Source organism: Strix uralensis, chromosome Z (genome assembly GCF_047716275.1).
Source record: "Strix uralensis isolate ZFMK-TIS-50842 chromosome Z, bStrUra1, whole genome shotgun sequence".
Lineage (NCBI taxonomy): Eukaryota > Metazoa > Chordata > Aves > Strigiformes > Strigidae > Strix > Strix uralensis.
Window position 1 is genome coordinate 75,264,050 of NC_134012.1, and position 23,909 is coordinate 75,287,958.

Here is a 23,909-nt window from a genome sequence, read left to right on the forward strand (position 1 = left end):
GCTACCCCTTCATTAGTCTCTGCAAATTAGTAAAATTATTCTAGGATTCAAAGCCACTGTGACAAACATGGTGTTAATCCTTCTCCCTTGTATGTGCAGAGTAGCATTAATCGAGTTCTGAAAGGTAACTGGTGCTGCATTTCAGAGGAAAGTCATTCATGCCTCAATGGTCTTGTCAGACCAAGGAAATAAAATGAGTAATCCAAAAGATTTTGCATTGTCTGTCCAGGGTAGGAAGTCTCCTGAATTGTCCTTTTTTTCCCAGTTCTGCAGCTAATCTGCTTTTTGACTGTCAGTGGGGTGGTCTAGCATTAACATACAAAATGTAATTTTCTAGCCTTTACACTTGCAAACACATTTTGAAAGATATATCTGAAATAACAAATCTGTAGTCAAAATCTGTATAAATTAATATAAACTAAAAGTTACGGAAATTATAAGGAAACCTAATCATTTAATTAAGAATCAGTAGCTCTAGGAGGCTGCAAGAAGAGAGAAGAGCTCTGAGCTGTCCCTGTAGCTACAGCAGTCCCTTTCTATTTACCCGTGCTAATCAACACTGAAGGCAGGGTGGCCTTGTACCAGCCTTGCTATTAGTGATAGTAACTGAATGGTAGATTTTTATTTTGGTGTGTTCATTCGAAACTCGCCCCCTTTGTAGAAGTTTAACAGCAATGAAACATGAGTTGTTGTCTTCAGAGCAGAGGTAAAAATTAGCAGCTTGTAATATGCAAGAGTTTAGATGTGATGTCTTATGCTCATAAATTATAAAATATATCTTACAGGAAAGGAAAATGAGTTGGCTTTTGAATTAATTTACAGGATTTTTAAGCTAGTCTTTTTAAGTGTATGGATTGTTTAAGCACCTGCCTCATGATTTTCATTACTGGGAATGGCAATACAGTAACTGATTTTGAAGGTGCGTTGAATGTAGGAAGCACAAAGACAAATACCAGGTATTACAGTTTTTAACATTTGGCATAGTTGTGATAAAGATCACAAGTTCTTCTGTGGGAGAGAAGGGAAAAATGTTGCCTTCTGTCCACTCACTGAGTTGCTGTAGTGATGAGCAAATGGGAAGGGTCTGGTGAATACATAGGTTGGGGGGAATGGGTTGGAATCGAGACAGGGAGAGGAACTGTCAAAAATACTTAAACATTTATTTAATACCATGCCTCTGGGTGTAGTCACGTGTACATGCAGCTTGCTGAACTAACTTTGTGTGTGAGCACCTGGTGATATTTTATCTATGTGAAGGCTGGAGGAACCTGTGAAATGCTGGATCAGAGCCTTTGTCATTGTTCTGCTTTCTTTGTGCTATATGAGTTACGCAAGAGTAAATCCCATTTAAAAGGTCAGCCATAGAATGCAAATGCCTGCTTTATACCATGAGAAAAAATAAAACAACTACTGTGCTTTTTAAAAAAAAAAAACAACTTGGCTGGAACTGGCTAAATTTTGAGGAACATTTGTTGATTATGTTTGGCTTTTGTGGGATGACTGAGAGCCATCTTTATCCATGCTGAGATGTACCTTCCTCCCCAGGTGGTCCCTTTGATTGAAGCTGTGCTCAGCTACTGCTCTGTGGGGCAGATCCTGAGCCCACACCACATGAACTCATAGCTTGGCATATAATCTTGCTGGCTGAGGTTGAAGCACACACTTGTGTGTGGCTTGTGGATAAATAAATCTGACCCTGCTGTTTTAATATCTGTGTGCCTTTGGAGTTTCTGGCTTGGCACTGCGGTCTTGCTGGTCTGATGTCAGGGTACAAAATTCTCGGATGTTCTTCTGGCATAGGTTCCTATGGTGTTATGAACATCCATTACTGATTTAGCACCTCAAACATACTGGGTTTATGGATGAGGCCATGCCATACTCTTGAGATTTGTGGTTTAACCTCTGCACACTTTTCATCTGATGTCAGGGCACAAGCAGGATATTGGTGGCTCACATGGTCACCATTTTTGTTATTGTTAATAGTTCATAACTTATAAGTCAGGCCAGTGCTTGTGTTTAATCAGTGTTTTAGCAGACGGTTTTGAGACAGGCACTACATTCATTTATACAGCAGTTTCTCAAATCTTAAACCTTTGTTTCATTTCCTGAAATTGTGCATAGTATTACCAGCAGTATAATACAAGCTAAATATGATCTGAGTTTTCCTGCCCCAGTTGCAAATGTGTTCTAATTTCTCTGCTTGGTCTTGGATTTATTCCTGGAAATACTGCTATTCTACTTGTGTTGCACAGGTGCACAGCTAGAAGAAAGATTGCAGGATCCTTCTGCCCTGTTGTCTCAATCTTGGTCTGCTGGACCAAAAAGGGTTGAAAGATTTGAATCATACAGGTCTGAACCCCAGGCAAGGAAAGAAAAGGGGTGAAGCACTGAGACCATATCAGCACAACCCTGGAGAAGAGAGAAGAATCTCTTTTGTAATAGGTAGAAATTTATGGTAGGCAGCTACAAATCCCGTAAAGCATTATTAGAGATTTTAAATTATTACATCTATTGATCCAATCTATTGATTGTAGAGTATAACCAATTTGTCAGGGTAACTGTAGTAGTTACATGCATGGTTTCAATCTAAAACCTGTGTCTTGCCTTTCATGAAGCTTTATTGTTTAAAAATTCACCTCAGACTGAGCTGCAAAAACATGCTAGAAAATGCAGAGTGACTTTATACTAATTTAATGTATGTTTAAACTTTTTAACCATGAGTTTTGTGAGATTCCAGAGTGCACATCCTGCTTGATCCTTCTTCATTATTAGCCCCTTTTCTAATTTGTCATAATGCATTATGGCTTGAGTCAGTAATAATGATCTTACATTTTGGCAGACTGAGGTTCAGGAGCAGTTTAGTTCTTTGCCGCTAGGAGTCAGGATTTCCTAACCCAAGCCTGTTCACGTTACACAGTGCTGGGAGCCAGTGCTTATTCTTAACTGTGGGGGAAAATACCATCCTCTAACGTCAAAGCCTTTCTATGGTCGGAAAATGCTTTGTGATGTAGACATCTGTGCTAAAAGTTACCTTTATTTGAAATGTGGTAATGTTAAACCTGATTTAACCTTTCCTGTGGATGGCCAGGAAATTCTTTTCTAAATGCAGTTCTTCTTGTTTACTTCAGGGTGCGTTTGAATCTCATGGTAGTTACAATATCCTGTGAAACCTATTTCTGAAAAGGATGCGCATTTTCTATGTGGGTGAGGAAGCAAAAAAGAGTGGTCAAGTGTGTAGCCTCTTTTGCCTTGAGAAATGGCTGCTATGGCTGCTACAGCCTTATGCTTCTGGTTAGTCTGGTATACAGCAGCAGGGGAGTGTCCTCTCACCTGACAGTTAACAATTTTATGAGATTGCCACAAACATGCTTTGAGCTGAGATACAATGCAATCTTAGCAAGAGGAATAATTTTTTACTTAGGTTTTAGGGGGGAGTTTTCTACAAACAAAATACAGAGGCAAGCTGAGATGATATTGAGAAGCCCAGTGAAGCAGAACTTTGTTTTTATTTTGTATATGACATGGCTAATATTTGGTCTTGGGTCTGAAGGCACAGAAATTAAAATAATCCACATTGAAACACCCCCAAATGGCAGATGAAAGCAAGTGGCCATGGAAACCGTGACCATGTCTCTGAAACGTCTCGAGTCAAGCTCATTGTGGACAAAGTATGTAGGCAATTATAGTTCTCTTCCTGAGAACTTCAAAAGGAGCCCTTAAAACAAGCTTTCAAAACTCCTGAGCATCTAAGTCTCTGGAGGTCTCTTTGGAGCACCAGTCAATTGTGTTAGAGGGTCTCCAAAAGCACAGAATTGTGAGCATGGTTTTTTTGCTGAAAATGCAAATGTTTGTGGCTGGTGCATTTAATAGACAGTCTGCCCCTTGTACTCTTGATGTAGCAGAATTTTCAACAAAGGTCCTTATTCCTTAACATTCTCCACATTGTTTCAGAAGAGCACAACAGAACAAACAGTTTCCCTTAAATAGATTTAAGGAGAAAGTGTTGCAGGGAGTCAACTGTGGGAATGAATGGGTCTTCAGTGTGTTGCCTTCGCCAGTTAGTTTCTTCTTCTAAGCAAACCTGGTACTTTCAGATGATATTGGTTTTATCTTTTGTGCTGACTAATTTAGCTCTCTTTCTCCTTGCTCTGACAGGCATTTTTCTAGTTTCAGCTTTATCTTCCCATTCTTTATACACACAACTCAGTTCAGTTTCCACTTGTTAATAACTTAGTTTCAAAAGCTTGGGCCATGTTTCTCTCTCAGTCTTTGCTGATGAACTGATGGTAATAGGAGGCCTCAGGAGGACAGGAGAAAACCATTTTCTATTTGTTCTGCATTTGTTCTGCATATGGGAATACCAAACAGACTATAAATGAACTGCTGTGTTAAGTACTGTTCACAGCTATAAACTTTTGCCACCATCTTTCTAGATGCACATTTTCTGACTATATTTTGAGGTTTTACACATGGACTTTACCTTTTTTCCTTGGTTTCCTTTTTTTTTTTAGTTTGCATGTAATGAAAAAAACAGTTAAAATTTATCCATCGACCTGTATCAGATTTTATTTCTATTAAAAAAATATGAATAATGTCAGGATAAAAAAAGTGAGAGTGGAAGGTGGTGTTGTAAAATAACTAGGAAGTCATCAACATATTTGGCCTCCCAAATCCAAGTAGAAATAAAAATGTGTTTCTGAGGACTGCCGTGTTGCTTCCACTCCCTGCAAGCTTTCATTAATTTGAAATTCACTCAGATTATTTATTTTTGCTCATATTATTGGGGTATGATTGTTGTCCAGTATATTTTTCTTGTAAGAGTCCAAGATTCTACAGTAAAGGAGACGTTTTGGAAGACTGTTAGAAGCCTGATTTTTCTTTGGCCAGGTTTTAATATCTGTTGTTTACCCATTAGGCAGGTGACAGGTGAGTGAAAGCAATTTAAAAAATCCATGATTCCTTTTATTGCAAAATGGGAAAAAATTGAAAGATTTTTGTCACCTTACTGTTTCCTAACAACTTTTATATTCCTCTCTTGTAGCTGGCAAAACGTGGATTAAATATAGTTATGATAAGCAGAACTCTTGATAAACTGCAGAGAGTAGCCTCCGAAGTTGGTAAGTGTTTGTCTCAAACTTACCTTCCTGTCTAGCAGTCTGGCTTTACAGGGATCTGGAGGTCTCTTCCCTTGGTACAGTATCTAGTACAATAGGGCCTCAGATACTGCTACAGATATAGCCCCAGGTATTGCTCCAATACTACAAATAATTTTTGGCATTACTGTGTTGTTTGAACCCTTCTAGTCACAGAATCACAGAATCATCTAGGTTGGAAAGGACCTTGAAGATCATCTAGTCCAACTGTTAACCTAGCACTGACAGTTCCCAACTACACCATATTCCTCAGCGCTGTGTCGACCCGACTCTTAAACACCTCCAGGGATGGGGACTCCACCACCTCCCTGGGCAGCCCATTCCAACACCTAACAACCCGTTCGGTAAAGAAATGCTTCCTAATATCCAGTCTAAACCTTCCCTGGCGCAACTTGAGGCCATTCCCTCTCATCCTATCACTTGTTACTTGGTTAAAGAGACTCATCCCCAGCTCTCTGCAACCTCCTTTCAGGTAGTTGTAGAGGGCAATGAGGTCTCCCCTCAGCCTCCTCTTCTCTAGACTGAACAACCCCAGTTCCCTCAGCTGCTCCTCCTAAGACCTGTGCTCCAGACCCTTCATCAACTTCATTGCCTTTCTCTGGACACGCTCGAGTAATTCAATGTCCTTTTTGTAGTGAGGGGCCCAAAACTGAACACAGTCATCGAGGTGCGGCCTCCCCAGTGCCGAGTACAGGGGTAAGATCACTTCCCTGTCCCTGCTGGCCACGCTATTTCTGATGCAAGCCAGGATGCCATTGGCCTTCTTGGCCACCTGGGCACACTGCTGGCTCATGTTCAGCCGGCTGTCAATCAACACCCCCAGGTCCCTCTCTGACTGGCAGCTCTCCAGCCACTCCTCCCCAAGCCTGTAGCGCTGCTGGGGGTTGTTGTGGCCCAAGTGCAGCACCCGGCCTTTGGCCTTATTGAAACTCCTACAGTTGGCCTGAGCCCATCGCTCCAGCCTGTCCAGGTCTCTCTGCAGAGCCTCCCTCCCCTCGAGCCGATCAACACTCCCACCCAACTTGGTGTCATCTGCAAACTTACTGAGGGTGCACTCGATCCCCTCATCTAGATCATCAATAAAGATGTTAAACAGGAGTGGCCCCAAAACCGAGCCCTGGGGGACACCACTTGCGACTGGCTGCCAACTGGATTTAACTCCATTCACCACAACTCTTTGGGCCTGGCCATCCAGCCAGTTTTTTACCCAGTGAAGTGTGCGATAATCCAAGCCATGAGCAGCCAGGATTGCCAGGATAATGCTGTGGAAATGGTGTCAAAGGCCTTACTAAAGTCAAGGTAAACTACATTCACAGCCTTTCCCTCATCCAATAACCAGGTTGCCCTGTCGTAGAAGGAGATCAGGTTTGTCAAGCAGGACCTGCCTTTCATAAACCCATGCTGACTGGGCCTGATCATCTGGTTGTCCCGCATGTGTTGTGTGATGGTACTCAGGATGAGCTGCTCCATCAGCTTCCCAGGCACCGACGTCAAGCTGACAGGCCTGTAATTTCCCAGATCATCCTTCTGACCCTTCTTATATATGGACATCACATTGGCCGATTTCCAATCTGTCAGGACTTCCCCGGTCAGCCAGGACTGCTGGTAAATGATGGAAAGCGGCTTGGCGAGCACCCCAGCCAGCTCCTTGAGCACCCTCGGGTGTATCCCCTCCGGTCCCACAGACTTGTGTATGTCTATGTGATGCAGTAGGTCACTGACTATCTCCTCCTGGATTGTGGGGGGGTCGTTCTCCTAGTCTCTGTCTTCTGGCTGAGGAGGCTGGATTCCCTCAGTACAACTAGTCTTGTTATTAAAGACTGAGGCAAAGAAGGCATTAAGCACCTCAGCCTTCTCCTCATCACTCGTTGCCATGTTTCCTCCTGCATCTAGCAGGGGATGGATACCCTCCCTGGTCTTTCTTTTGCTACAGACATAGAAACATTTCTTGTTGTCCTTGATTGCTGAAGCCAGATTAATTTCCAGCTGGGCTTTAGACCTCCTGATTTCCACCCTGCATAGCTTCACAGCATCTTTGTAATCATTGTGAGTGGCTAGCCCCTTCTTCCAAAGGCTGTAAACTCTCCTTTTCTCCCTGAGTTGCAGCCAAAGCTCCCTGTTTAGCCAGGGTGGTCTCCTCTGGTACCAGCTTCTCTTACAGCACTTGGGGACCGCCTGCTCCTGAGCCATTAACACTTCCTTCTTAAAGAGTGCCCAGCCTTCCTGGATCCCTATACCTTTCAGGACCGTCTCCCAAGGGATCCTTTCAAGGTGCCTAAACAAGACAAAGTCAGCCCTTTGGAAGTCCAGGATATCAGTTCTGCTGCCCCCTCTCCTGGCGTCTCTAAGAATAGAGAACTCTATTATTTCATGATCGCTGTGCCCTAGTCAGCCTCCAACCGCCACATCATCCAACAGTCCTTCTCTGTTCACAAAGAGGAGGTCCAGCAGGGCACCTTCTCTGGTTGGTTCCCTCACCAGCTGTGTCAGGAAGTTATCTGCCACACATTTCAGGAACCTCCGGGACTGGTCCCGCTCTGCTGTGTTGTATTTCCAGCAGATGTCTGGGAAGTTAAAGTCTCCCACAAGAACAAGGGCAAGCGATTGTGAGATTTCTCCTAAGTGCCTATAGAATATTTCATCCACCTCTCTGTCCTGGGTGGGTGGCCTATAGTAGACTCCTACTACAACATCTGCCCTGTCGGCCTTCCCCCTGGTTCTAACGCAAAGACACTCCACCCTGTCTTCACTACACTTGTACTCAAAGCAATCATAACAGTCCCTAACATACAGCGCCACCCCACCACATCTCCTTCCTTGTCTATCCCTCCTAAAGAGCTTGTAGCCATCAATTGGTGCACTCCAGTCATGGGAGACATCCCACCATGTTTCTGTAATAGCCACTACGTCATAATTTTCCTGTTTCATCATGGCTTCAAGCTCCTCCTGTTTGTTACCCATGCTGTGTGCATTGGTATACATGCACTTCAGATGGGCTGGTGTTTTGTCCCCCTCCCCCTTCAAATCTAGTTTAAAGCTCTCTCAATGAGCCCAGCTGACTCCTGCCCCAAGATCCTTTTTCCCCTCTGGGACAGGTGCATCCCATCTGGTGCCAAAAGGTCTGGTGCCCTGTATACCAACCCAAGATTGAAAAATTCAAAGCCCTGCCCATAACACCAGTCTTGGAGCCACAAGTTCATCTGTTGAGTTCTCCTGTAATCTTCTTCATCCATCCCCACAACTGAAGGGATGGACAAGAACATAATTTGTGCCCCTGACTCCTTAACCAGTTTCCCCAAGGCCCTGAAATCTCTCTTCATTGATTTTGGACTTCTCCTGGTAATGTTGTCACTACCTACCTGAAAAACCAGGAGAGGGTAGTAGTCCTTGGATCTCACTAGAGCAGGGAGTTTAGCCGTGAGGTCCTTGGCGCAGGCCCCAGGGAGGCAGCAGAATTAGTCATAGATCACGTTAAAAATATATGCTATCATTCAAACAGTGCAATGGGTTTGATAAAAAAAAGTGAATGTGGGTTCTTTACAGGCTTCATCTGCCTTTATAATCTGTAAATACAGGCAAAGGACATGTAATATTAGAGTTGTCAGAGGGATCTATGAAACAGTTTATGCTTGAGAAATAAGGTTACCTTTAGGCCAGTTCTTGGAACACAGCAAAGGAGGAGTAAAAATTAAGTCAAGGTACCTGGTTCGTTTTTGGTTTGTTTGTTTGGTTGTTTTTTTAAGTTTTCAGGTTAAATTTGGCTTTTGATAAAGCAGTTAAATAGTTTGTCTTTAGAATTAATGTTCCCTTTCTTTTCTTCAAAGGAAATTAGCCATCTACCCTGGGGGGAATGGCTTGTTTAAATACATTAAGATAAGTATATTAAAGATTTCTTTAGGAGTCAAATCAGTTTATATCCTCCATTAACTTTAAAGATTGCTGTAATCAAGGTTATTCTTCCCACTGTCTATTTTGCTATACATGGTTTCTGTTCACCAGATTCCTGGATTCACAGGTTCTTGTGTTAAACATATTTTGCTCCAAGACTACACCTCTGTCAGAAAGATTTGCCTTCAAGCAGGCTTAGCAGCTGACTCCAACAGAGTATCAGGTCCAGGATACTTACCTGCAGAGAGAGCAGTGCATCTCTCAGGGACGGGGCAGACTTGAAGTGAGTGAAAAAGTCTGTAACTTCTGAACCTTCACCTACCAAAACCAAGGATTAGACCCTGAATTTTTCTGTCCAATTTCTCTCCCTTTTTTTTCCAGGGGTAGACTTGTTTTCCTTTGGGAAGCAAGGGATATCAGAGGAGGAAATCACCAACTCCCTGAATAATCTCTATAAGCAGTTGTATCTGCGAGACCAATATGACTACATCCCTCACTAGCCCTTCTTAAGTAAACAGCCATAAAAAAAAATTTCTGTGGGAATTAGGTCATCTCTGGTGTCATTGTTGTATTTCTTTGCAGCTAAATGTTAAAGAATTACAATAATAGAAACCTGAAGAAAAAAAGGCTAAAGAGTTTTTATAGTTTCTTTGCATTGTAAATTATAATCAGAAGCAAAGAATTAAAACAATAAGATTCCTGAGACTAACGTAGCTAAGTAAAGGCAAAAACTGATGGAGGGCTGGAGAGATGATATAGTGTAAATTCCTCTGCACTATGATTTATTATAAAGCCATCCACTGGCCACCTTCCTAACTGAGGCCATACTGTGCTGAATTGTGAGCAGTGTGTAATGTAGGACTTGCCATGTCCTGAAAGGTACAGCTGAGATAGCCTACCCTGCAAACACTCCTGTGCCTTGTGCAAAAGTGACCTGTGACTTTTCACGCTGTGGAAGCTTCATTGTCAGCAGCAGTGTTATCCATGTAATCCAAGGTGTGGGGACGTGGATGGTGTGACCCCAGGAGCTCAGGCTACACTTACCAGTTTTCCACACTATGTTCAGCTGGGTTGTGGGCATAAAGAGTCTTCTGCAAAGCTTGCTGAAATTGGTGGCAATTCCCAGTGAGATCTTTCCATTGTTTTCAGTGGGTTTTGGCTGAAGCCCAGAATGACTTATCTGTTATTTATTGTGTCAGGTTGGAAATGAGTACATAACAACAAGTAGATGGCAGAAACAAAAGAAAGGGAGGAAGATTCAGTGATGAAAAGCATGGAGTTTCTGACCTGGAGGCCACTAAAATCAGCAGGGAGCTCTGAATGTGGGTTTATGTTAAAGCTTTGGAAATGTTCTGTTGATTCCAATTTTCAGACTCGGGCTTTACTGTAATTAAGCTAAGCAGTCACTGGGAAGGAAGAAAAGTTAAACTTACTCTGATGTTGTGTGAGTAAATAAACAACGGAAACCAAAAATGAAGCAGAAGCTTAACCAGAATGATTGTACTGTTTTCTAAATTTTCTAATTCTCACTGACTTTTTCTTTCTAAACTGCTTAAACAAGCAGTATCTCGCTTGAAGTGGCTATCATTACCATGAACTAACATGCAAGGAGATTAAGGCACAGAGGGATAGACAAAAAAATTTGTTGTAGGCTATGTAAATTTGTTGCAGGACTGGACACATTACTCGTTTCCTTTTTCTTAACAGCTACACCATGTATCTTTTTGCAATCAGCTGGACACCATAATTAAAAGTCTTGCCCCCCTTTTCAAACTGATGATATTATTTGCCTATCAGTTTGGATACTGAATAATATGAGTTAAAAGAGTCTAAAGTAAGGGTAATTTTAGACATCTCAGTGTTTGGCTTTCCAACTCTTGTGGGCCACTGGTGTGCCTGAGAACAGCTCTCAGAGCTGGAGCAGGCAGAAATCCACAGTAAGAAAAACATTTCTCTGAAGAAGCACTGCAATTGAAAACCAGATTTCCACCCACTCAGACTGGAAAGCTCTTTTAGAATGAGATAAAAGATAACAAAATAAGTCTTGTGGAGGGCAGATGGAGAGGACCATTATGCCAGGTATACTGCTCATTTAACACATTTAGTACTGTAGTTGTGAAACATTGATCAAACCATAAAACCAGGAGATTAGAAATGATGTAATGCTATTAATTGCACTCCTTTTTTATTTCTTCTGCCTACATTTCCTAAACAAGCTGTACAGGCAGAGCTAGGTCCTGATTGAAAAGTTATATGTTAGGATCTATTTATATGACCAGGGTCTGTAATGTTTGGCGGTTAATGCCAAACAAACAAACAAAAGCAGCTTCTGTAAGACATAAAAATTATTCACAACAAAGGTGGTTGGGTTTTTTGGGATTTGGTTGTTGGGGTTTTTGGGGCATTGGTTTTGGGTTTGGGTTTTTTTTTTGAGAAGAAACAAATCTGCATTTAAGGAAAGATAAGGCGTGTGATCATCAGAAAGCAGTAGAAAATACAGCTGTACCAGTTTACACTAGCTGTGCATGCAGTTAGTGAATTTGGGTTTGGTGATGCAGGAAGTAGTCTATCCACCTCTCACTCCTGAAATTATGCCTGTTAATATAGAATAAAGCAGTGAATAAAAAAATCACCCCATATCATTAAGAACCAAATGTGCCTTGCTCCCACTAAGACCTGTGAAGGTGCTAATTCATTTAGCTGTCCCCCTTGCTACAGGTTGAGTTTCCAATCTGCTGTACTGTGTCCTCTGCCTCTTGTCCTTCCTGCTCCAAGAGCTATAAGCAGGTAACAAGCTGACATCACTGACTAGTATAAAACAACTCACTTGACACATCCTTCCTTCGTCCTCAAAGACTCTTAAGAATGCCTCTTGTGTCTGGCTGGTCCCTTGAGGTAAACGTTATTGCTCAGGACTTGTTTTTCCAATATGTACTATTACATAACAGAGCACTTCAGGGCCTTGACAAATTTTCTGAGTGCTCTGGTAACTAGTAGCAATTCCTGTGGTTTGTTTTTGTTTTGTGGAGTTTGTTTTGTTTTGCTTTTCACTGAGTTTGTGTTCTCTGGTATCTTAGATCATCTTTTTTGTCTCTTCTATTTTACCGTTATTTCTGAACCTGAGTTATTTTGTATCTGAGGAGATGCATTTCTCCAAAAGACTTTTGAAATGTAGCCAGAACTTGTGCTTTATAATCTAACAGGACTTTTTCTATTTCCCCCCAGTCTTAAATCTTTTTTTTTTAACCTCTTTCTGTTGTTAAAATAACTTCTCATTTTGCACTCCTCTGCAAATTTCCACTGAATATGAATGCCCCTCTTAGCCTGAGTGCTTCTCTCTTCCTATCCAAATTTTGCTGTAGCACTTCAAAAGGGTCTCCTCTTTCTACGTGTCACTTAGGCATTTATTTTGCTACCTCAGTTTTTCAGAAGATCTTCATAACTCTAAGTAGAAAGGGAAAGTTTCTGTCAGACTGCAGATCCTAACCAACTTCATACTTCATCCTGATCTGTTCTTTTCCTGGTAAATTTCAAAAAGCAGCATGTTGTCCTCTCTGACAAGTAGGATTCCCAAGTGGTTTGAGGTCAGGAGTTAGACGTATCCTTCTTAATGATACATTTTATAACACATCAGATTAAACAACTCAGTTCAAGTTTTTAATTTTCATAGATTAATTTTCTCTTCATTTTTAAAAAAAAGACAATAACCTGCCCTGATGTTTGAAAACCCAGGCTTTTTGCTTCTGGCATGCTTAGGACTTTTAAAAAGAGTTGGAATGGTTTGTGTCTTCAAAGACTGTCATAAATCTTTGTCACAGAGAGACACATAAGAAACATTGGAGATTGTTTTTTGGCTCTCTCCTTTGCAGAATTTTTATCATTTTCTGAAGAGCTATCCCTGGATAATTCATTTATCAGCATGATAGTTTTATTGGGTTTTAATATATTGTTTTATTCTTAAATGAGACAGAGGAAAGCCATCTGGAGTACCTGTTTGCTAGCTGACAGTGCTGGTTGCAGCAGTACAGACAAGGGGATGCAGAGAAAGTCCAAATGGTTTGTTTGATCCTCATTTTTATGTTGCTCTAGTTTTGGCTGCCCTTCTGATTGCCCACAAGAAAGATGGCTACAGTATCACCACACTTTTTAAGACCGTCTCGTTTTGTTTATAGAACTCTTCAATCAGAAGGTCACTGTAGGTGTCTGCTCCAGCTGTTGCTCTGTTCTCTCCCAGTCGCTGCATTTACACTCACAATGTCCTTTTCTTTATAGCTGTACCATTCCCCCACCCTGGGACCATGAGGGGGTCATTTGCCACTAGATTTGCTTTTATAGGTTGAAGGTTCAAAGGGTGTTTCTCCCTTTCATACACACAACTGCAGCTTAGAAAGAGGGCAAGAAAAAGGGCACTCCTTCCTCCTTTCTTCTGTCATGGAAACAGATGTCCTCTAAAATTGCACACAAGACACAGCCTGCATTTCAGGTCTGGAATCAGAGTGTCTGCTGTTTCCTCAGACTGCTGTCATTACTTGAGTAACGTAAAGTGGTTGAGACTTGGAGGATATCAAGGGGCAAGGAGGAACAACCAGGAGGGAACAACTTTCTCTCATCCTCCAACAGAGGCTCTATTTTGTTGCAAACTGGCCTGCGGGACCCAAAGCCAGCTTTCTGCCAGCCTTGCTCTCCTGCAGGAGCTAGTGCAAGACCTCTCTTTCTAAGTTCTGAATGTACACCAAGGCATGAGGCAAGATTTCTGGGTAGAAATCAGCAAGTCTGATTCCTATTCAAGGGAATGCTCTCTGTTTCTGGTATGATAAAATCACGCTCCAAACAAGCAGAGACCCAAAGCAGACTTTCTGCTATCCGCATGCACCTGAATTCCTGCCACTTGCAGCGAGTCTGCAATCCAATCATCTATTGACATTTCCAAGCTTTGCCTGTCACTTTTTCAGCAAACTTCACCTGGATTTCATGTTGCCCATAAAACTCCAGAGGTTTAGTAGCAAGAATTTACAATGTGAACATCTAGTTAGAAGAGACCTTACCAGGCCCCTTTAAAGGAGAACCTTGCCTTTAAAAATGAGTAAATAAGAGCCTCTACCTCTTTTCCTCATGAAACTTCACTGAAAATATGAACAGCAATAAATCAACTGCTGAGAAAAATGGTAATGTACAGCTGGGCTCTACTCCTGCATAGCAATGACACTGGAAAAATCACACACACTTCCCTTTCCCTTCTGTGTAAATTGACCTTGTAAAATTTAAGCTATACCCTCCTTAAAATGCCTTTTAGTCCTGCAAAATCCTGAGGAAGGTTCAGTCTATGGGAATCCAAATGTTAAAACAGGAGAGGAATTGTTTGAAAGTAAGACAGAAAATACTGCATCACATCCAGCACTGTTGTCCCCTCCTCCTATGTAAAAAGATAAGCTCTGCTTGTTAAAATGTTCATCTTAACATATGAAAACACTTTTAAAACATTCTGCAAAACTGTGCTTATGTAGAAGATCTGGCACCCATATTTCTAACATATGCTAACAGTCTTCATTTGTAAATATTATCATAACCAGGGGAAGAAGTCCTGGTGATTTTTTTTTTTTTTTCTTTCTGAAGGACCAAATCATGTTTAGATTTTATGAGGGAACTTCTGCTGATTTCAGGGCATAAATTAATCCTGTATTTGCCAGGCCATTTCCCTGAAAAACAACTGGATACAGTGAGAGTGTTTTGCTGGTGTTGTAATATTTCTTAAATTAAGAAAGTTGAAACAATTGCATACTGTAAAGCAGGCATTACTAAATGAGACATCTGATTGCTTCTGTCATTACTTAATTACAGCACTCCCTCTCTCTGGGTAGATGTGAAGGGGTTTTCTATTTTTTTTTCTTAATTACAGAGCGGACCACTGGTCAAAAGGTGAAGGTTATACAAGCTGATTTCACTAAAAATACAGTATATGAGAACATTGAAAAAAGTCTGCAAGGTTTGGATATTGGTGTTCTGGGTGAGTCATTAAGGTCTTAATCGAAGAGTATTTTATAGCTGCAGTGTATTAAACAGAGAAGTGCATAAATGATGTGTCACAACAACTTGTTAGCCGACACTTAAAGGATACAGCTGCCTAATGCATTTGAGCATTACTTATCATGAACAAGTTTTAAAAGTGAATTAGTATTCTCCAAAGGCTTCCTGTTTCTCTGAACAGTGGCTTCTTTACTGTGAAACCTCTTCTGGCGCTTTAAAAGCAGCATCCAGCATGTGGGGTGACTTCCTCCCTCTTTGGCCTCAAGGAATTAATTTTCACTATCGGTTGTTTTACAGCTGTGTGCAGTTCTTGTATTCAATCTGAAATGAGCCTGTGGCTAACACTAATTGGTACAATCCACACAGCAACAATGAAAACATGGGATTTTTTTAAAAGAAAATAATCCTTTTTAATAGTGAAACAAATGAAACAACAACAACAACAACACACAAACAAACAAACCCCCAAACTGTAGCAACAGGCTGTTTTTCTGCTCCCTGAAGTCAGCACTGATCAGTATTGATGACTTCAGTAAGAACAAGACCCGATGCTGAACAGCATTTCTCTTCACATACAGCTCAAAAGCTTCTGGGTCTCAAGGAGAAGCCATTTGTTTAACTAGCTGAACTATGCACTTTGTCTAGATTTAATTCTTATCATTGTATCTTCTTTGATTAGTTAACAATGTTGGAATGCTTCATAATCCTCTTCCATGCCGTTTCCTTAATGGACCAGATGTAGATGAGGTAGGATTACTCTGTGGGTTTCTACTTCGAATATAACAACGAGGAATTGTAATTCTGTTTAACAAGGGACAGATTCTGCTCCTGCTACAATCAGCATGTATTTAACTGTTCAGTTGAATGGCAAAAGAACTGGGCCTGAAGGAGCATATTTTGATTTATTTTTAATACTCAGAAGAGCTTGCAAGAGAAAGAGAACAGTAGATTTCAGCTAAACTGCAGCAAGCATTGAGTGATAGAGGGGAAAGCTGGCCTGGTGTAGCAGGGATCAGCAACCCTTCTGGCTTGCTCCTCACCTGTATGTAATGTAATGCAGTCCAGCCTGGTCACAGCCACAGCTGAAGTGTTGGCTTCTTGTTAGTAGTATCAAAACTTACTTTATTTGGAACACCATTGCTTAACTATGTAAAATTAAACACAGTTTACTTTTTGGGGGGAGAATTAATTTACACACGTAAAATAGTTTGACAGGATTAAGGATGTGATCAAGTTTTTCACTGCCTTATTGTTATTTACCTCTATAGTATTATCCATGAAAAAACCAGAATTTCTGAGTGTATTTCTTGCTAGCACCTATCTCAGGATCCCTTCAGTCTGTATATCATCACCTATTACAAATCAGAGATCCCCAAGCAGGCTACTTCTCTCAGCACTGCAGCTGTATGATGGCATCTCTGCTGCTACTAGACTTGTTTGCTTGCTGGTCTTGTGAAGATATCTGTAGGTGGCAGTGATTTTGCTGCACAGTCTATCTCTGCCACTGAGAGCCACACCGTCTCTGCCTGGCCCCTCTGTAATTTGTTTGCTGTGTGTGTCCAGCTCGATCTGCTGGTGCCAATCTCTGCCTGGACACTAGGCTTCTGGGTTTTGCCATGTGCAACGACGTGGCTAGGCAAATCAGAGGGCATGGAATCAAAGGGATGCAAAGGAGATTTGAGCTCCGTGTTTAAAATAAAGTGAATCAGGACTTACCTGCCTTTGAGTATCCCACCTCATAGGCACAGTCAGTGACAATTCAAGGCAAGCTAAGCAGCTCTAAAAGCAACTGCCTTGCTAGAAAGCTTTTCAGGTGGAATTGCTAGCTTTGTTACCTAGATAAACTACAAACTCTCTGAAGTTAACTGTCAACTTACTGGTTTCTTGCTTCCTGCAGAACCTTGTCAACTGCAACATTATTTCTGTTACAAAGGTATGTGACACACTTGCATCTGTTACGTGTATGATGTATTTTATTGGAAAAAATTAGTCCTGCACAAGAGTGATCTACTAGCTTTCCTGTGTATTTTAATTTAATTTATCAGCAGAATGTAATTTTCAGCAGGAACATCAGCATTATTTTAAGGACTTACATCTGTTTCTACTGCCTATGAAATATTTTGATCAGAGCTGACTGGAAGCATTTTGACACAGTTGCTCGGCTGAGACACAGCATTACACTGCAGCTGAAACACTTTGCAAAAACATGTTTTGGTAAACAGGGAGATTTGTTTCAGAATCGAAATCTTCAAGACAGGAAGATCTGCAGGCTGACTTTTTGTACTGTACTTGCATTTTTTGTCACGATTCTGTTCTGCAAAAATATTTTTGTATTAGTGCAGGACAGAAACTTAAGAAGCTGACTTCCAATTCTGTATTGTTACCTCTTGGTGCTAATTTTGGTTGGCTACTTCCCTTACAAGAACAGTTAGTATTTCATGCTTTCCACCTCTGATTAATATTTGTATCGCTCTGCAGTTTGCAAGCGGCATGTTAACATGAACAAGAGCAGAACGGGAGCTTTGTAGTAAATCTCAGCCTTGGCTAATATCTTTCTAAACATGACATGAAAATTATCAACAGATGTTCCTCTTTATTTTGCTAGCAAACTTTACATCCCAAATTTGTACTGCTGCTTAATGACAGATACTAAATCATGTAATATCAGTCAACTGAAACAAATTCTTCCATAAAGTAGTCTGGTGAACTTTCTGCTCCTAGGTTTTATTCTATTTGTATGTCAAAAGAACAGAAATATCTGCAGTATCTGAGTGGTGTATATATGCCTCACAAAAACAGGCAAACATTTTATACCCTCGTCTGGATACAAAAGGTTTCTCCCTTTATCATTTCCCACCTCAAACATACCTCAAAATCAACTTCTTCTGCTTCACCAGGACCTGGGGATTCCTTTCCCCTAGTGCTGCAACCATGTCCTTTTCAGTCTTTCATGAGCTTTCACCTTCCTCCATAATATAAAGAAATGCTCCTAAGTAGCATTCCTCATGGTTAGGTCCAAATCATCTTTAAATCTGTTTGGGTGCCCCCCACCCCATCTTGATTCCTGCTAGGATCCTGCTCACCACTTCTTGCAGTGGGATGCCTGAACTCCAGGTATTCCTGGCTCCCACAGATGTCAGTGGATTTTCAGCACTGCAAAAGCAGGACTTTTTCCCATGTTTTCCACTTTACTTGGAAATTACCCTTCACCCAAGCTGATGTGACCCACCTGCATGGTCATCCTTTCTGAAAACTTTTCATTACTACCCTTTGCAAGTAAGGTCACACTCTTACCCTGAGAAGATTCATACATATGTGTGTTTTTATAAAGCGTCAATAGTATGAGTATGAATTCCCTAGGGACTTAGGCTTGTTATCAATAAAACAGAAGCAGATTTCTTACCTAAAAATGGATTTAATTGCACTGTAAAAATCGTGTGATTAAGTCTACTGTTAAAGTAAGAATGGATTATTAAATAATTAGCATCAAAAAAGATCCTAAAGCTCTTTTTTGGTAGTAGAAAAAAGTTGTCTTTTCATGATTTTCTGCTCTTTCTGATCCAGGTAGAGGCACAAGGAAAAATGTTAAAACCCTGTGGAGTTGACTTTCTCCTTACTATTGATTCACTATTGAAGAAGGATGAAATTCAGATACTGTTGAGAAGCTTTGGATAAGCATAAGACTTTCACTGCTTGGAAGACTAACCTTTGGAATTTTTTGACAATTCAGATGATTTGTAGGCCATTAGCATTTCTAAAATGTTTTCCAAAACTTTGAATGTGCCACATTTTAGCTATCTGAACTGTGTACATATGAGTGCGGCTTCAGCAAGTGGAAAATCTTGTGAATAAAACAAAATCAGTTGAAAAATGCGATCAGAAATAGGGAGAATAGATATAATTCTTAACATGCTTGTCTTACAGATGACAAGAATAATTCTGAAACAAATGGAGGCAAGGTAAAATCTTTTTTTCTAGAACTTTCAGTAGCTTTTAGCTGTTACCTCCAGTTTATTCAGTGCTAGCTATGCTTTTTCATTATTAATTTCTGCACTTTACAGAATGTCAATCAGTAAGATTTCTTCTTTTGCTGTTAGTGCTGTGTGAATGAATGATAGGAACTGCCACAAATTATCAGTCAACTGTAGAATAAGACAGAAAATATAAAATAAAGGACTGTCTCCAGTAAAACCATGCAGGTGTTGCAGGAAAAAAATGACATGTGATGGGTCTAATTAGGCAAGAAACGGGATTTGAATATACTGTTGTATTCTTCTAAGAGTGGTAGCTGTGCTTGGAATAATACTTTTCAAGCTCTGGAAATACCTGTACTACATCAGAGAGATTAATTCAGCTATGCAATTAAGGATTCCTTTTCTCCTTTTAATACAATGTCTATTTTAGACATGAGGGTCCTTAAACCAGAAGTTAAGGTTTTCAGATGGAGTGTCTAGAAAACATTGTTAACTACTGCATTTTAGGGGCCAGTGCATACTTTTTGTTTTGGCAACAAAATAAGCTCTTACTGTTTAATTATTTTGGTTTGGTTTATTCCTGGTTGTTGCTGAAAGAATTGGTTTTAATGATTTGTACAGGGAGTTGTGAATAGAGAAGCTAAAACAAGAGGTGCATGGAGGAGGAAAAAGAATGTGCTGGCTAATGAGCAAAGGAGACCTACCAATTACTTAGAAGGATAAAATCTTTCCTCTGATGGCATTTTTTGCTCTGTTAGATGTACAATAGCAGGTACAATGTTCCCATGGTTTTGATTCCACTAAGCATTCAAATTTCACTTATGACATTATCCCTAGCTGTTTTAGGCTTAATTGCACCTAACTAAACCGTAAAAATTGGGTCTTTTGAAAGTGTAGTCTACAGTATAATAGGAGAGCTATGCCTTCTGGGGGAAAAAGTTGTTTTCCACTTGTGCAGGCTTTTACTATAATACTGTCAAATGTAAACTGAATGTAACTGTTTAAATTAAATTTCAGACAGAAAGGTCTTATTCTGAATCTGTCCTCTGGTCTGGGTACTTTCCCTTGTCCATTATACACAATGTACTCAGCTTCTAAGGTAAGTCTTTCACACTGCTTTATAAAGAAATCCGCATCAAGTGTTAACCAGTGTGTTTGTATCAGCAATACAGGGCCAGATTACCAGGACATAAATCAGTGTTGCTCCACCAAAATAATGAAGCAATATAAATTAGCACTAGCTGAGAGCTAAGAATCAGTGAAGCTATGTAAATGAAATCCATTGCTGATCATTGGGAAATCCAGGCTGGTCATTGGGACATTTTTGCCTTTGATTAAATAGTATTATACCACTGCTCCCAATTTGTCCTCATGCTGGGAAGTGATGACTTTTACCAGGCTGGCTTAACTAGTTTACTCAAAACTGTAGATGCACAGCAGTGCTAGATTTTGCCTGTGGAAACAAGAATAAAACTCCTGGTAGGTGGGTGGTGAGTTGCCTGACTTCATAGATTTCACTTTGAAATTTTGCTCTGAATTAAAACCCCAGAGCTTGTAAAAATGAGGAGTGAATGATTTTTACTGAAACTCCAGAAGCAACTTGCCTCAGCTCAGGTTTGCTTCAACTGAAAAATTCTAACAGTATTTGTTTGAAAAGCTAAAGTTCAGCTTGGTAAGAAAAAGCTAGTTATTCTTGGTAAGAAAATCTAGTTTTCCATTTCCTTTTGCTCTTTTCAATGTAAGTTTCTCATTACTCAAAGCTTGAACTACATTCAAACCAGACAATTTTAGTTCCTTAAAAAATTTTAGTTAACATTATTTCAAAGTGATATGGTTGTATTATTTTGACTTTTTTCATTCTTGGGTATCTTTTACCTTTGTTTCTTTTTAAATTGACTTTTTTTTCAATGCCGTGAAAGGAAACTATTTTACTTGTCAGCATACTGATGTTTCATGCAATATCATGACACTATTGGTTTTTAAGTTGTAAGACCTGTCAAATGGTGGCTTTGAAACACTGTCATTTTTTCTCCTTAGTAGGACTGTTATATTTCTAATTACAGAGGAGTCACTGTCAAGTTTCTGAATTTTTCTCAAAGATCTAACTCCTAAAATCAGTCTTAAAAGAAACTCATCTTTTACAAAAAGAAGTTGGTATATGCATACACTTCATGGTGTGGAGAAAAATGTAGACAGATAAAACTTGAACGTTGAAGCTACAGTCCTTCCCAGACTCCCAAATACCTGACTTTGAAAATCATATTTGTAGACTACGCTAATATGTATACACTGAAGGCATGAGTTGTATTTCACTCCCCTTTTTATTGCAAGAGAAACAGCAGTGTAAGTGTTGAACTGGGAGGGTAGGTGTCAGCGAGAGATAAGAGCCACATGAAACAATAGCTAGAATAAATGGGACTCAATATAGTTATATCTCTGCATTTTCATAAATGTGACAAAGCTTTCCATCCAGTCTGCAGTAGTACTTGTTTCATGTCTGGCTTGGGCTAACGCCAAGCTCCATCTTTTCTGGTGCAGATAAACAGTCAATCTTCAATCATCCATGTGCACCAGCAGAACTTTGTCTTGAAAAGTTAATTTTTAAGTTTTTCACCACTGCACTGTGCCTTAACTTGTATGATGCTTGGCCATCCTTGTTAAGAAGCTGTTTGCACATATTTGTGAGCATATGTGAAAGTACTTAGTTTCCTATGCTAATGTTATTTTGTTTTATTTTATTCAAGGCTTTTATAAGCACTTTCTCCAAAGCACTACAAGCAGAGTATAAAGCAAAGGGAATTATCATACAGGTAATGCTATATCTCACCACATTTGCCTTCATTTTAACAAATTCTTCAAAAATATCTGAGATGCCAAAATCTGTATAGTGTAACTGTCCTTGGTGAAAAGCTAGGTGACCCTGTCAAAGCTCTCTCTCCTCCTAGTATGCATCTTTTTTCCTTATTCCACCATAGTACCATTACCTACTCCACATAGTGCCTTAATCCATTGCAAGTATCTGTTACAATTTGTCAGATGCTGTGGGATTCTGCAGAGTGAATGGTCTCATGTGAATGTTAGATGACATTACACTGTTAGTATGATTTCTTATTTTAGGTAGTGGCTCCTTATGGTGTTTCTACTCCAATGACAATGTACCAAAAACCCGGTCTTATTACAAAGACAGCAGAAGCGTTTGTTAGTGAATCACTGGATTATGTCACCTTTGGAGATGAGATTTTTGGATGTTTAGCCCATGAAATGCTGGTAATTGAATTTGTTGCTTTGTAAATGGGACCCAAAGGCTGAACCAAGGCTGCCTGGGCTCAGCAGGTTCTTTTGACTGTTTTCAGAGACCTTAAGGTTGGACATCAAAAGAGAAACAGTGAATAGGTTGTTCAGGCTAATATGGCACCAGTAAACTATGAAGGGAGGAATATACAAGTAAAGCATAATGTTATCAGCACAGTGTGGCTTTCTCCACTTTTGTGTCTTGAGCTGAGCTCATTTTGATATCTGATTAGTCTTTATCCTTTCTCTAGCTGCCTGGTTTTATGACCAGATTAGGAGTATTTCTGGGACCCCTACTCCTTTACAAATGTTGGTCAGCCGATTCAAAAGTTATTAGTGGGGAGGGGGAATGACATAAAAACAGACTGTGCTATCACATAAACATAATGTCCTTAGGATACCAAGCTAACAAAATAGAATAAATATTTATACAAGGCAGCTGTTAATGATGAGCATTAAATGAAAGTATATGGAAGGGAACAGATTTGGTGAAAACTGAGAGGAATTAACATTTGCCTCTTAAGAGAAACACACATACTGAAAGTATAAAGTAAAAGCTTTTGCATTTACTGTTTTCTGTGTCCTTTCTGAACACTGAGTTAATTTCTTTCAAGAGGTTTCTATAACCCTTTGCCTTTGTATTGTTTTTGCTTGATTATTCTGAAGGCATGTGTCCTGCAGTTCGTCCCTTTATGGGTGTTCCACAGCAACAGACTTCAAGAAGCAGTCCTGCATGCATTTGCCAATTATCTGAAGAAGAGGCGGAGAAACCCCTAACAGAATACTTTTTTTCAGAAGATGTGCAATGGGAAACACCAGCAGGATGCATTTTACTGTGTCTCTGTGTGTGTGAATGTAGAAAGAATCAAATTAGTTTGAGCCATAGCTCTATCCAAATCACCTATCAAGTAATAAGTGATTTGATCTAATGAATCTATTAAGTAAATTCATTCCTGTCCCTTTCCAGAGATGATAAAATTTGCTAGAGCTGTTCCAGTGACTTCTGTGGGTGTTAGATAGGTTCTAAGAAATTTATGTTACTACTTTAACATAAGCTTGTAGGCCACAAATGTTTAAACTTATTTGATGTTCATGAATAAAACAATGATTTGCTTTATTTCCAAACTTGTTCATGGTGTATTTTGATGTTTTTGGTGAGTGGTTTGTGTCTTTGGTTTCTTCTGAAAAGTCAAGGAAATTTGCAAGAAGGAAAATAGAATGCTTTCAGGGTGTAAAGTACACACTGGACCTTTGGAAGTCTGCAACAATAAAAAAAGTATTTCTGTCCAGAGCCTGTGAATTACTTCATCCTCTGCAATATCTGATATAGGCTGGAGGAGGCAGGAGCATAGGCAAAAGATACACAGTAATTCCACGTCCCTGGATGAATTCAGAAGGCAAACCTTTTGATTGTAGATACTTACGAAGATCATACTGGGTGCTATTAAAAAGCATTTCAAGGACAATGCAATCATCAGGCACAGTCAGCATGGGTTAACAAAGGGAAGGTCCTGCCTAACTAATTTGACATCCTTCTATGATAAGGTCACTCACCTAGTGGATGAAGGGAAGGTGGTGG

At 40.1% G+C, this 23,909-nt stretch overlaps 1 protein-coding gene across 2 annotated transcripts in view; it reads left to right on the top strand.

The window, feature by feature from the left end:
- HSD17B3 (hydroxysteroid 17-beta dehydrogenase 3) overlaps nt 1-23,455 on the top strand; it is a 27,226-nt gene extending 3,771 nt beyond the window's left edge. For both annotated transcript variants that reach the window (XM_074857116.1, XM_074857117.1), the window contains exons 3-11: nt 5,042-5,117; nt 14,938-15,045; nt 15,745-15,812; nt 16,963-16,998; nt 18,990-19,024; nt 20,057-20,138; nt 21,784-21,849; nt 22,157-22,306; nt 22,997-23,455. In XM_074857116.1, the coding sequence (XP_074713217.1) occupies nt 5,042-5,117; nt 14,938-15,045; nt 15,745-15,812; nt 16,963-16,998; nt 18,990-19,024; nt 20,057-20,138; nt 21,784-21,849; nt 22,157-22,306; nt 22,997-23,107 (732 nt within the window). In that variant the 3' untranslated portion in view covers nt 23,108-23,455. The remainder of the gene's footprint in view (nt 1-5,041; nt 5,118-14,937; nt 15,046-15,744; nt 15,813-16,962; nt 16,999-18,989; nt 19,025-20,056; nt 20,139-21,783; nt 21,850-22,156; nt 22,307-22,996) is intronic.
- The last annotated feature ends 454 nt before the right edge of the window (nt 23,456-23,909 follow it).